Raw genomic sequence first — 14,331 nt, 5'->3', positions numbered from 1 at the left:
TGCTAGTCTAAATACTGCTAGATATAGACAGCACCTGACGTTGGTTCCAAATCATTTTCAGGCCTGGATGATGCCACAAAAGCACTTTTTCTATACCTGCATAGTTATGTTCCACGTAAGTTACTAAAGTAAAAACTTGGCCAGTTGGCCACAGAATCTGCCTCAGTACCCCAAATTGGTCCGACTTTCTGACTCCAGGAAAAGCTGTCATTTCAAATCAACTCAAAAAGAGAGTTGCCTACTCCCTTGTTTGAAACCTCCAGAGAAGGAGACTTGATGATGATAGATTAGCCCTACTAATGATGGCAACACATGCATATTCATACTTAGGGGCCCTCAACTAATTCAGAGTAAAGTCAATGGAAAAAAAAAAAAAAACCAACCCCTCAGAAGAAAAGCATTACAGAAGCATAAAGTATTTTTATTAAAAAATGTCTTAAAAATCAGAATAGTCTAGAAAGTAAAAACCATACTAAAAGATGCCGGTAAAACTTTCTCTCTGCTCGGAGAGAGAGGTATTTTCTCTGAAAAAGCGATTTTCTCTAGATAAAAACCTCTGCCAAAGAAACATCTCCGATTTTATAAACTCCATGGTCGGTCTGATGTGCATTCACTTGGCCCGCATGCTGCCTTCTTTAGAGAAAACTCATCTAGCTCTCCACTCCATTACTGTTGGCTTCTTACAGCGACTTCTCTCCCTCAAAGAAGCCAGGTAGCCTGCCCAGGGATCATTGTTAAGAGACTGTCCTCATCCCAGGCTCAGGGGCACTCATTAAAATGCCCTGGGTCAGCAGTCAAAGGAAGAGCCCCTGGTGCACCTTACCCATCTTGGAGGAAATGAAAGCTGCATTTTGCAAGTATGAAGCTCCCTGCCTCAAACTTCTGTGTTTTGGTCCTAAGTCTTTTGGGGGGACTAAGTCTCTGATTAGTTCTGCTTCCAACCACAAGTACACCGCTGCCTGCTGGGCCCCTCCCCCAGGCAGTCCATCAGCTCTCCAGCACTCTGCTCAACTTCCTTGTCCAGAGGCCTCCGCCGCAGGAGTTGGGGAGCAAGCAAGCGGTTTTCATTATTTGTACAGACAGGAGTTTTTCAGTTCTGAGACCCAGTTTCAGGGAAGTCCCAGTTTTGAAGTCAGCCACTTTGATTTTAGTCCTGTTGCTTCCTCCAAGCTAACTACAAAGGGCTGGCAGAGAGGAGCAGAAACCAGTGAAGAATTGTCTTCCCATTCTTTGAGGGCACAGCTATCTCTGCAAAGCAAGCTTCCCAAGAGACATTTAAATGATACAGAACAGCAGGAAGCAGGCTTCCCCCTTAAACAGAAAAACGATACTGCCGCCGAAGGGGAGTCCTCCGCACCTACTTAAAGCACGTTATAAAATCTGGGACGGGAGCCTTTCCTCAGGTGCAGCTGTAGCCAGAAGGTGGCATTTATGTTCTTAAAGGCGGTGGGGAAAAGCCTCGCCTTCTTCCTCAGTGCCTGACAGGAGTTCATCATATTTAATAGCACTACCGAAACCCAATCCCCAAACCTCTCTTAAGGCCGTGGTTTTATGGGCCGTAAGAAGGAGGGCTTTCATGGGAACAGTAAAGCACTGTTGTGATATTAAAGTGAAATTGCTTTGTTGTGTGTGAGGCAGAGAACTCACAAGTCTATTTCTGGCAGAACAAGGACTTCAGGATTCTTCCTCCAACTTCACAGCTCATACTGAGGGGCCGGAGCCTGCGGCAGCAGCCCCCCTCCTCTGACATCACCCACCAGGGCACCCTGCCCCACGTTTTACACTCCTGTTGTAACAGCTCTATGAAGACCCGTGACAAAAATGTCCGTGCTCTCCAAACCTGCCTCTGAATGTTCCTTGACCCAAACACTGATGAACCGGCCAAAGCACTAACTTCTACTCACTCTCATGAGGGTGACTATTTCATCCATATAAGGTCGGATGTGGCTCTTCACAAAGGACACCAACATTCCCAGCTGCTGGAACAGGAACTGGAATGGAGAAGAGGTCAGCAAGTTGGCATCAGGAAGGACGGAGAGCTCCCAGGGTTACCCTAAGTCCGTGGGAACAAACGAACACCACTATGGAACTGGTTTCCACACCATTCATCTACTGAGTGTAAGTCTAAAAAAACCCAATTGAAAGCCTTTGGTGGTGATTGTGGTGGGGGCTAAAAACAACTCTCAGTAGCTTTACACCCCAACCAGGCGAGCCAGGCTTTGGGGCCAGACTGGCTGTCCTGAGCCTCGATGCTACCTCTTGACTCTATGACCTTCATTTAACCTCTCTGCGCCCAGCCTCTTCAGGGAGAAGATGCAGGTAACAGTACTTGTCTGCAGGGCTTACTTCAAGTTAAATGGGAGAACACATGGAAAGCACTAGCACCAGATGTGAATACCGTGAAGTGCTCCATGAACACCAGCTATCACTGAAGGATTCGCGGAGTGACTAAAGACTTAAAAATGGACATGAAATTTTTAATCACCTGTAAATGTATCTTTTGTCTCTTCAGTTCTAATTCACTACCACTTACTTTCTAAAATAAATACGGCTAACTATTACGGGTATTGTGGTTCATGTGTAGTAATTAACTCAATTAATCAGATCTTAATTCATGAGGTAACTGTTTATCTCTGAGAAACCGTGCCCCAAAGCAGTAAGCAGGGGCGCCTGGGTGGCTCAGTTGTTAAGCATCTGCCTTCGGCTCAGGTCATGACCTTGGGGGCCTGGGATTGAGCCCCGTATCTGGCTCCCTGCTCAGTGGAGAGCCTGCCTCTCCCTCTCCCTCTGTCTGCCGCTCTGCCTACTTGTGCTCTCTCTCTATCAAATAAATAAATAAAATCTTTAAAAAAAATTTAAAAAACAGTAAGCAACCTGGGGGAGGGATGGGATAAGGAGATTCTGTTCAGGCTGATACGGTGCAGCTGTAAGAAGGGATGCCATCCACTAAAACAAGGTGGGAATAAAAAGGCTTGGGTAAAGGCAATCCAGCTACTTTCCTGGCTAAAGATGTCTTTAGGGTATGGTTTTTATTTTGTAGTGATCTTCAGATAGTGCTACATGTCAATATGCAATAGCAAATCATATTCTAAACTCCCCTCCCCGAAAGATTCTTCTAGCTCTCTATGCCTCTGCCTCCTCTTATTAATAAGACAATTTAGCATAATGAACATACATATTTTCACTTTTTAAAAAATTTACTGTTTTTTTTATTAACATATATTATTTGTTTCAGGGGTACAGGTCTATGACTCATCAGTCTTACACAATTCACAGACATGTTTTCACTCTTATCTGCATTTGGAAACTTGGGCAAGTTAGGATTAAAAACAAAAAGTGAAAAAGTGTTATTTCAAATAGCGAGGAACAGACTTACGGACTCACTACCTGAAGAGGTGAGACTCACAGGACATACAGGCTTGGGCTCCAAGGGAGTGTGGATGCCTTCTCCAATGACAAGGACACCAATGGATTCTAAGGTGGTTCAAACCTGCCCACCACATGGCACAGGTTCGACTCAACTCAGGACAGCCATCCCTACCTACCGCTCGGGAGCCTCCTCATCAAATCGCTGCTGGCCCTTTTTGTGAAATGGTCTCTATAAAAGGACATTCCAGAGATTAAGGGACGTGAGACGCTAAGATTAATGGTTTCTTTAGCTAAATTTTTGTTATGTGAAACCTGAAAGAAGGCAGAAAATAGAAGCTGGAGGAGAAGCAGGGCATTGGGGATGGCAGGGAGGTCAGGAAAACCATGAGACCGAAAGGACAGAGCCTCCTGACCCCTGCTGTCATTTCACAGTAGGTGTAATAGGGAAGCCCGGTGGTACTAAGCTATCTGCAGGAGCCACAGGACAGATGCCCACAGCAAGTGCCTCCCTCACAGTAAGGAGCCCAGCAGCGCCCTCTATTTCTTCTCCCTTAGATTCTTCCATAAGCTTTTCTTCTCTTTTCTTCCCCCCGAGACATTAGTATATTAAAAGAATATATCATTTTGTTCTTGAAAACATGGTGGGTTAGATACTCCTACTATGAAAACCCTAAAGACAAACAATAACAAATACTGTTATTGCATCATCAGAACCAAAACCTTTTACAGAAAGCCAGACCTTCAGAGGGCTATGTATTAAGAGAAATGGTGACCCCCAACTTCCCCCAAATCTGTCCACTGGCAAAAGGAGACAAAGACATTTGTCAGTCTTGCTGTGGAGTCTAGGTAGGAAAAAGTCTCTCCCAAGAGCTTGTAATCTCAGGTCAATCTCATATTGAGTTTAGGGGGTTATTTTGACTATCTGTGTGGACTGAGAAACTCTTAAGCCAAGAAATTAACTTAAAGTTCTCCTGGGTCACATGGTAGAAGCAAACACAAATCCTCTTCAGACAGATGCAACTTGAGAGCAGATTTTCTAGTACTGCTCCAGGAAATGCCCAGCTGCATAGGATACATGATCTAAAAGTATAAGACACTAAAGATAGACCACTGCCAGTGTGACTCAGTAGAAACAATAAAGAGCAGGATCAGACCCATCACAGATTTTATATATATATTGGAATTCTTGGATGAAAAATATAAAATCGGTTTAAAATGCTTAAAGGAATAAATGTGAGATTTTAAAAAATGAACAAAGAACAGGATACCACCCAAAAATACTAAGCATATTTGAAAGAACCTACTATAACTTTAGATACTAAAAAAATGTGGTTGAAACTAAAAACTCAAGGACAGGTCAAAAAGACACAGCTGAGGAATTAGTGAACAGAAAAGGGATGTGAAGAAATATCCAGAATGGATCTCCAAGAGATTAAGTTGAAAAATACGGACAAGAAACTAACAGACACTAAGGACAGAGTGAGCTCTACGTGTGAATCAAATTCTGGAAGGAAAGAACAGAGGGGTGGGATCCTTATATTCAGGAAGTCCACAAATTTCAAACAGGATGTGAGAAGGAAATCCGTACCTAGATACACAATAGTGGAGCTTCGGGGCAACAAACACAATGAGAAGATCTGAAATAGCCACTGAGAAAAGTGAGGTGAAGTGAAAAGGAATCGTGATTTCTCAACAACAAAAGAAATCAGAATGCGTGGGATCATATCTACAGTTGCAGGAGAACCCAGAATTGTATCCTCAGCTAAATAAAGATTTAAAAAGAGGGTGAAATAGAAGGATAATGATCCTGGAGGAAGCCCCGAGGTGGGAGACAGAACACGGAGAATCGAGACGGCAAGTATGTCTGCATAAAACAGTGATGATGTTTAGCTTGACGGCAGAAAAAAAAAGTGATACTACATAAGAGGGAAGGAGATAGTCTGAGCAGTCACTCTAAGTTTTCTATGTTATTCAGGAGAAAGATGGAGATATGGATTAATTTTTTAAATTAGGTATTAAAGTTAGGTATATGAGGCAAAATCTAAGGGTGAGAAGGATGAAATGAATCCATCCTTCATCCTGTACAGGGGAATATATTCCAAAGAGCTCAAAGATCTGAGTGGAAAAAATCAGGGGGTGCCTGGCTGGCTCAGTCGGAGGACCATGTGTGTGACTCTCGATCTTGGGGTCGTGAGTTCGAGCCCCACACAGAGATTACAAAAAAAAAAAAAAAAAACAAATTAAAAAAAAATGTGAAAAGCAAGGCCAATCAAGTACCAAAAAAAAGTAAAAATGATGTACATACAAGGCTTTTTGTTACAGGATTATTTTAAGTATCAAAAGAATGGAAAAGACGCAAACGTTCACCCACAAGGACGGGTTCAACAGCTGTGGACCGTGCACGCAGCGGGGCGCCATCACCTCACAGGGGTGCCCGCAGCCTTGGTGCTCTAGCGACAGGACCCCCACGACGTGCCGCCGTGACAGTGAAAAGAAGCAGGCGCACAACAGAGTTTCCATTATGTTCTCTTCTGTGGCAGGAAGGCAGGGGAATATGGATTTCCTCACACTTTCAAAAACAAACAGCAAAAACATAAATTGAAAAATGATCAAATAGTTACCTTAGGGGGGAAGTGTGGTAGGCAAAATAATGGTAAGCCAAAGATGTCTGTGCCCTAATCCCTAGATCCCACGAATGAATGACCCTGCACGACAACGGGGACTTCTGAAGATGTGATTAAGGTTCGGGACTTTGATGTGTGGAGATTCTTCCTTAAAAGCAGAGAACCTTGGCTGGCAGTGGGCAGAGAGAAGGATCTGGCAGCAAAAGAAGGGTCAGAGAGACACAATGTTGCTGACTCTGAAGGCAGAGAAAGAGGGCCAAGGAATGTGGGCAGCCGTAGAAACCAGAAACAAGGGAGATGGACTGTCCCCTAGAGCCTCCAGAAAGGAATGTGCCTCAACAGCACCCTAATTTTGGTTCAGCATGACCTCTGTCAGACTTATGACCTACGGAGCTGTAACATGATAAATCAGTGCTGTTTGAAATCATGATGTTGGTGGGGAATTTGTTATAGAAGCAATAGGAAACGCTATAGGAAGAAACAGGGTAATACGGACGAGGAGAGAAGCTAGACTTCACTGAACATATTTTATAGTTTCGGCTCTGGAACTGTGTTAATGTCTTACATAATTAGAATAAAACTCAAATTAGGAAAACCTCAAAGAAATTTCTAAAAACTGAAAATAAACAGAAACAAATTTAATTATAAATCAAGTTGGTTGCACAATCACTCAAAGATGAATTTCAAGCGACTTTAAACACAGTATTTTGGTGTTTATCCCCGAAAGGACACAGCCTAAGAAGGAGAAAAAAAAAAAATCATAAAAAACCTTGAATTGCATTCAGTAACCTTACCGTTATTACTAATACTGGTCATTTACCATTTATATGTATACAAGATACATACAAGAATGTATTCTGCAAGATAAAGCACGTAATTGTAGAAATGTCAGAACCAAGTAACAAGTTTTTCAGTGTGAGAAACAAATATAAAATCAAAGTAAGAGCTCTTAAATCTTAAATTTGCATTGGAAAATCTCTATTACTTCATGACTTGTGTTTCCTCTTTCTAAAAATTACTTATTTCTATTTCCGTTCACTGAAATGGCCAAGAAACAATGATATGCCAATAGCAATGAGCACCCCAGCACACCAACTGCAGTCTCTAAGTACCATTTCTCACTTAAAGAAACCATAACTCCTTGGAAGTGGCCATGCCCAGGCTTGAGTGAAATGTAGTTGATAAGCTCAGAATAGCTTTTTTTTTTTTTTTTTGCCAGAAAGCAAAAAAACAATCAAAGACTAAGACCATTGGCCAATGTAAAAAGAACACAATAGCCAGGCTGATTAGGATAATTAGATCATGAGAAAGAACAGTGCCTTCAATGAATAAAAATACTATATATAGCTCCATGAGTTGATAATGATACTCCAAAAACAGTAGGGGTTGTGGGGTAGTGCCTGAGTCACCTTTGAGAAGTTGCAAGGGACTTGATTCATTACTCTGAAAAACTGATAAATAAAAGTAAAGAATCACGCATTTATTCTTCCCTCCCTGTATGAACTATACTTCAAATTAACTGAATGAATAGTTGACAACATAAAGTTCTTTATAGATGATCACTAACTAATAAATCTAGGAATAATATAATTAGAAAATCACAGCTTTCCAGTTGCTAACTAAATAATTATTCTAGAAAACAATCTTCAATGAACACTAAAATGATTAGGAGAAAGGCTGACAGGGAACAAAGGATCACAGTACGTGAGCCCACTGATTAACCTTAACATCACTAGAAATTGAGATGATTTAGAAAAGATTTGCTTACTAACTGTTGTTAGTATTTGAAGTATTTAGTACCGCCTATGAAGTATGTCTTGCCAAAAGAAGGAAGCTGAATTTAATCGACTCTAAATCTAATCAGTTTACAAGAATTTAAGATATCTTGAAGATACAATCAGCCAAATCCAGAATGGGAAATTCTATAGGACAAATGACCTGCTTTCTTCCACAAATAAATGGCATGAAAAAAAAAGTGGGGGGAAAAAGGAGAACAGATAGAAAGATAATTAGATAGATCACATATTCCCCCAAATATATAAAACAGAACTGACTAAACTGTGAGAAATTAATAAATCCACCACTGTAAGGGGAGATTATCTCACTTCTCTCAGTAATAGATGAAGCAAACAAAAAATTAATAAAAATACAAAAAATTTGAACACAGTAAGTATTAAGTTTAAATCTAATGACATACATGGAACTTTGCACGTAACATCAGCAAATACCTGCTATTCCCAAGCACAGAGGAAACATCAAAATGGATCAAGCATTCGACTATTAAGGCAGTTTCAGCAAACATCAAAGAATCATAAACCCAATGCAATTAAGTTAGAAATAGATATCCAAAAAAGAAATTTGAAACCCCATAAATCTGCAAATTAAAATATCCACTTCTAAATAACTCAATGGTGAAAACAGAAATCATAGGAAACATTAAAAACACTTATCTCTAAGCAATAATGACACTAAATTATTATTCAGCTACGAAGAAGGAATGAACTACTGATCCATGATGAACCCCAAAAGTATTATTATGTTAAATGAAACAAGCTAGACACAAAAAAACCACATATGGTTCTAACTCTATGAAATGTCCTGAAAAGGCAAATCTATAGGCATAAAGTAAATAAAATGAATAATTTCTTAGGGATGCCTGGGTGGCTCAGTTGGTTAAGCATCTGCTTTCGGCTCAGGTCATGATCCTGGGGTTGTGGGATCGAGCACCACGTTGGGTTCCTGGCTCGGTGGGGAGCCTGCTTCTCCCTCTCCCTCTGCCCCTGCTCATGCTTGCTCTCCCTCTCAAATAAATAAATAAAATCTTTTTAAAAAATGAATAATTTCTTAGAAAAATGTGACCAAAACTGTTTTAAGAAGAAAGAGAAAAACTAAACGCGTCTTGGAACCTGTAGTTTAAAAAAAAAAAAAAAAAAAAAAAAAATATATATATATATATATATTCAGGCCAATTCTACTCAGGATTAGTAGATGTAAAAAACTGATATTAAGGGGCACCTGGGTGGCTCAGTCGTTAAGCGTCTGCCTTCGGCTCAGGTCATGATCCCGGGGTCCTGGGATCGAGCCCCACATCGGGCTCCCTGCTCCACGGGAGGCCTGCTTCTCCCTCTCCCACTCCCTCTCCCACCCTGCTTGTGTTCCCTCTCTCGTTATCTCTCTGTCAAATAAATAAATAAAATCTTTAAAAAAAAAAAAACTGATATTAAGGGGCGCCTGGGTGGCTCAGTCAGTTAAGCGGCTGCCTTCAGCGCAGGTCATGATCCCAGGGTCCTGGGATCGAGCCCCGCATCAGGCTCCCTGCTCTGCGGGGAGCCTACTTCTCCCTCCCCCTCTGCTGCTGCTCCCCCTGCCTGTGCTCGCTCTCTGTCATATAAATAAATAAAAATCTTAAAAAAAACCCAAACTGATATTAAATATTAGATATAAAGTCAATGTATCAAAAAATACATCATAACCAAAATGGTTTTAAAATAAGAATTCAAAAAATATTTCAACATTAGAACATGTATCAGTGCGGGGCGCTTGGGTGGCTCAGTTGGTTAGGCGACTGCCTTCGGCTCAGGTCATGATCCCAGGGTCCTGGGATCGAGCCCCGCGTCAGGCTCCCTGCTCAGCGGGGAGTCTGCTTCTCCCTCTCTCTGCCTGCCACTCTGCCTACTTGTGCTCTCTCTCTCTGTCAAATAAATAAATAAAATCTTAAAAAAAAAAAAAAAGAACATATATCAATATAATTCAACATATTAACACACTGAAAGAGAAAAAAACATATGATAATCACACCAGACAAATAAAAGGCATTTGATAAATCTAATACCCGTTCATGATAAAAACTAGCAAATTAAGACCATAAGGGAACATTTATAACCCTTAAAAAGCTACCTGCCAAAAACCTACAGCAAACATTATACTTAGTGGGTAATTCTTAACAGCAGTCCCACTGAAATCAGGAAAAAGATTAAAGATCTCCAGTTTCACAGAGTCTAACCAACATTGTAGTACAGGTCGTAGAAATGCAAATGAGGAAAAATAGTAACTGGTTTACAGATTAAAACAAAAAACTAGAACTTTCTCTTTTTGCAGACTATATGATTATCTACAGTGAAGAGCTGGGGAAATTTAGTTATTAGAATTAGTAAGAATTCAATGAGGTTGAGTACATAAACTGCACTTCTGTACTCCAGGCACAAAATTAGAAAATATACTTTCTAAAAAGATATTATTTACTCTAAATGTACACCAAATTGAATATATAATCACAGAGGAAAAAACTGATTAAAAAATTAATTCAAGAGGCATCTGGGTGGCTCAGTCGGTTGAACGTCCAACTCTTGATTTCGGCTCAGGTCATGATCGCAAAGTCCTGAGATCAAGCACCAAGTCAGGGCTCCATGCTCAGCGGGGCTCTGCTTGAGATTCTCTCTCTCTCTCTCTCTGCCCCTTCCCCTGCTCATCCACACACATGCTTTCTCTCTCTCTCTCTCAAATAAATAAATCTTAAAAAAAAAAGCGACCCCTTGAGCTTTATTGAGGTTTGCGGCCAGTCGTGGCCTAGGTAAATAATCATAGAACCACTCTGCAAGTTGTGTAGTTTAGAGAAAGAAAAGAGAGCAAAAGGGAGAAACAGGGAGGGAAAGGGGGAAATTTCTACCTTACAGGAAAGGGCCAGCTGTTAAAAGGAGAAGAAATGGTAGAACTAGAAAGTCCTTACTTTGCAACCAGTGTGATGACAGATTCAGGCAAGGATCATCCACAGCTGCTCAGTCACTGGGTCGAAGATAGGGAACAGGACTGTCGCAGTCTCAAAGTATCACCCCAGATTACTTAATGACTCAAGAAAAAGGCACCTTACAATGGAGAGCTCTGACAGAGACCAATTTAACTGCGTGCTCAAACTCAGGATCAACACTAATGGGAGAAGCTGACTTTACGAGATCCGGTAAGAGGTATGCAATGTCACCTCTGTAATATTCTCACTAAAAATGATGGACTTGATGGACTTCAATCTAATCACGAGGAAGCAACAAGTTCACACAGTGGGACATTCTATTGGACAACTGCACTGAACTCTAGGTACACCCCCGCCCCCCAAAACACACACTCATCGTTTAGCCATTCTGAGGGGATAAACCAGGAGACTAAACCCGTACCCTCAGGGCTTAGGAGTTAGGGGGAGGGGACGTACTTGGCCCAACAGCCAACAGGGGGCATTGGTAGGAAGTGGGGCTCAGGAGCAGGGGTGGGGTTTTAGCTACTTACTTCCCGGATGGCCCCGTCGCAGACCCGAATGACATTGAGGAATGTGGGCATGACCTGGGGCAGGAACTGCACACACTTGAGGCCCAGGGACTTGAAGATGAAGGTGATGGCCTGGACAACCATGGTGTGATGGTGCGAGAGGGACTGGTCCCGGAAGATCCGCATCAGCGCCACCATGGACACAGCGGGGTAGAACTCATCCAGGGGCAGGTTGCCCATGTTGACCAGCATCTCGCTGGTGCTGTAGTCGGCTAGGACAAAACGATGGCAACAATCACGAGCTATACGTGCCATGACTCTGACTCGGAGCAGAACCTGGCTAACAACAAACAGCCAGACAGTCATTCAGCATTCATGGGGAATACAGGCTATGTTAGGAACCCATGAACAGGCTCTCACCATGAAGAATTCAAGAGCTTTTGGCTGTTCCATTACCCCAACCACAAAAGCCTAAAACGGTATATGATGGGTTTTATTTAAATTGCTATGTTTAACTTCGCTTCTTATCACTACAGTTGACAACTTTGTAGTTGAAACCATCAATAAAAATAATTATTTCCCCAAATGAAAGTAAAGGGAATCAAATTAGGCTAACATTTGTCCAACAGCTGCTCGGTCCCCCTAGGGACGTCAGATGAGGGAGCGGCAAATGCTAGCTGACCTAACAGTGAGGCTCTCAAAGACTGGGTAAGGGGAGGGTGAGCGGTGCACTGAAGAGGCCAAGAACTAGACCCACCGAGAGACTGGACTGGCGCCGCCGAGCAAGGACGAAACCTGCAGGGACTGGGCTCAGACTCTGGGTCCGAAAGGTAACGTCAGAGCTATGCTTCTCTACTATACAGAAGAACTGGAAGCAATAGGATTCCATCCGTAGAGTTTAGAAACAAATTATTTTGAGGAGAAGACTCCATAGCTCAGGGGTTAGAGCACTGGTCTTATAGAAACAAATTATTTGGGAAAATAACATTTTGCTGGAATGGTTGGGAGAGCCACTGCTGAACTCTTCATTCTTTCGTACATAAGCCCGCCCTCATGAACAATGGGTATAGTCTAGAAAAACCTGCCGTAGCCCCATACCCTACCCAATCTCTCACGCTACTTGTCAAAAGGCAGAGTGCCTCCAAGGCCAGAACAGCTGATGAAAAAAGAGCCCTGGATTCTGACTGCTACAAGTTTCTCTATGCCCCTGAGCCTGGCCTCAGGGTTTCCCTAGCAATTAAAACTGGGAGAATAGGGCGCCTGGGTGGCTCAGTCGGTTAAGCGACTGCCTTCGGCTCAGGTCATGATCCCGGAGTCCCGGGATCGAGTCCCGCATTGGGCTCCCTGCTCGGCGGGGAGTCTGCTTCTCCCTCTGACCCTCCTCCCTCTCGTGCTCTCTGTCTCTCATTCTCTCTCTCTCAAATAAATAAATAAAATCTTAAAAAAAAAAAAAAAAACTGGGAGAATAAATTCTACCCTCTTCCTCCTTGGGTGTCATGAGAATAGAAAACATCAAAGAACCACTAACAAAGAATCAGAGATGAAGAGAAGTGATGGGCGCCTGGGTGGCTCAGTTGGTTAAGCCACTGCCTTCGGCTCAGGTCATGATCCCGGAGTCCTGGGATCGAGTCCCGCATCGGGCTCCCTGCTCAGCGGGGAGTCTGCTTCTCCCTCTGCCCCTCTCCCCTCTCATGCTCTCTCTCTCTCTCTCTCATTCTCTCTCTCAAATAAATAAAAAATCTTAAAAAAAAAAAAAAGAGAAGTGATGAAGTGATAATTCACATCTCTCTCATCAGCACCAAAAAGTGGGTACAGACTTGGCCTATTGACCCTTGATAAAGAATCTGGACAGATGTAAGGACTCTGGACACCCTGGGAAGCAGCATCCCTATTGTGATTCAAGAGGAAACTTGACTTTCCATTCAGAAGTCATGAAGTGAGCCAATATGCTATAATTTGTTATCCAGCCCAAGGCTCTTTCTAAACACAGCTAGCAAGGGGCCTTGTGAGGTAGGAACTTGGCGAGTCTCTCATGGTTCCCCTCAACTTACAGGAATCCTGACTTGACTTGGATTCAGACAGGCTGACAGCAGAAGCGTCGCGGGACTGGTCAATCATGCCAATGTTTACTTTGTGCTTGTAGGGATCCAGGGCCCCCAAAAGCCCTAACACACGGATAGCCTGGGTGGGAAAGGGGAGGGGAAAAAGAAAACATTCATCACAACATCTGATAACAACAGGTTTGATGACTAGTTCTCTCACGTTCCATGACACCCAGTTCATACCTGAATGACCAGCTAGAAGAACAAGACGGAGGACAGGACATCTAATCAACACTCTGTCAGAGCATGTTAATGCCACAATCTCTCTCCAGTCTTCCAGCAAAGTCTTTAAAGAACCAAGTTTGCCATGTTCCCTACCTCTCTCCGTGTACCCTGGTTCTGCTCAGTCTTCAGAAAATTCAGAAGGACCTCAAGCAAAGTGGGGTACTTCCTGTAGGGCTCCACCACATAGCCAGTGCTGGCCACCAACTGTCCCAGGGTCCACAGAGCCACCTGGACAAACAACAGATCATGTGGTTTGTTGAGCCAGTAAGAGAGAAGAGAAAGCATGGTTTGTACTGTTTAATGATTGCAATGAAGCATTAGAGGCTTTTCTAAGAAAAGAAGTTTCCAGGAGAGGCACTAACCATTTACAGAAATCCTTGAGAGTCTGGGTGTAAAAACAAGGCCACAAACCAATACAACAATGACTGGATAAAAAGATAAAAGAAGGGTGCCTGGGTGGCTCAGTTGTTAAGCGTCTGCCCTCGCCTCAGGTCATGATCCCAGGGTCCTGGGATCGAGCCCCGCATCGGGCTCCCTGCTCAGCGGGAAGCCTGCTTCTCTCTCTCCCACTCCCCCTGCTTGTGTTCCTCTCTCGCTGTGTCTCTCTCTGTCAAATAAATAAAATCTTAAAAAAAAATAAAAATAAAAGAAGAGCCCCACCATTCTCAAAGGAAATACACAGTCCTTCCACATCCTTAGTGATTAACAGGAGAAATCCGACTTAAAAGGAAATTAAGATTGTTCTTAATTTTGGTCTA

At 42.7% G+C, this 14,331-nt stretch overlaps 1 protein-coding gene across 6 annotated transcripts in view; it reads right to left on the bottom strand.

Moving 5' to 3' along the window:
• MTOR (mechanistic target of rapamycin kinase) overlaps positions 1-14,331 on the bottom strand; it is a 124,525-nt gene that overhangs the window by 83,798 nt on the left and 26,396 nt on the right. For all 6 annotated transcript variants that reach the window (XM_045898709.2, XM_064589938.1, XM_064589937.1 and 3 more), the window contains 4 exons: positions 13,667-13,801; positions 13,298-13,427; positions 11,268-11,518; positions 1,905-1,991 (listed from right to left, as the gene is read on the bottom strand). In XM_045898709.2, coding sequence (XP_045754665.1) covers positions 1,905-1,991; positions 11,268-11,518; positions 13,298-13,427; positions 13,667-13,801 — 603 coding nt within the window. The remainder of the gene's footprint in view (positions 1-1,904; positions 1,992-11,267; positions 11,519-13,297; positions 13,428-13,666; positions 13,802-14,331) is intronic.

The sequence above is a fragment of the Mirounga angustirostris genome, unplaced genomic scaffold (genome assembly GCF_029215605.1).
Source record: "Mirounga angustirostris isolate CCGP_5_RB_7025 unplaced genomic scaffold, mMirAng1.0.hap1 SCAF_4, whole genome shotgun sequence".
In the NCBI taxonomy this organism is placed as follows: Eukaryota; Metazoa; Chordata; class Mammalia; order Carnivora; family Phocidae; genus Mirounga; species Mirounga angustirostris.
The sequence above is the reverse complement of the archived record's forward strand: the minus strand, read 5'-3'. Positions and strand labels throughout refer to the sequence as shown.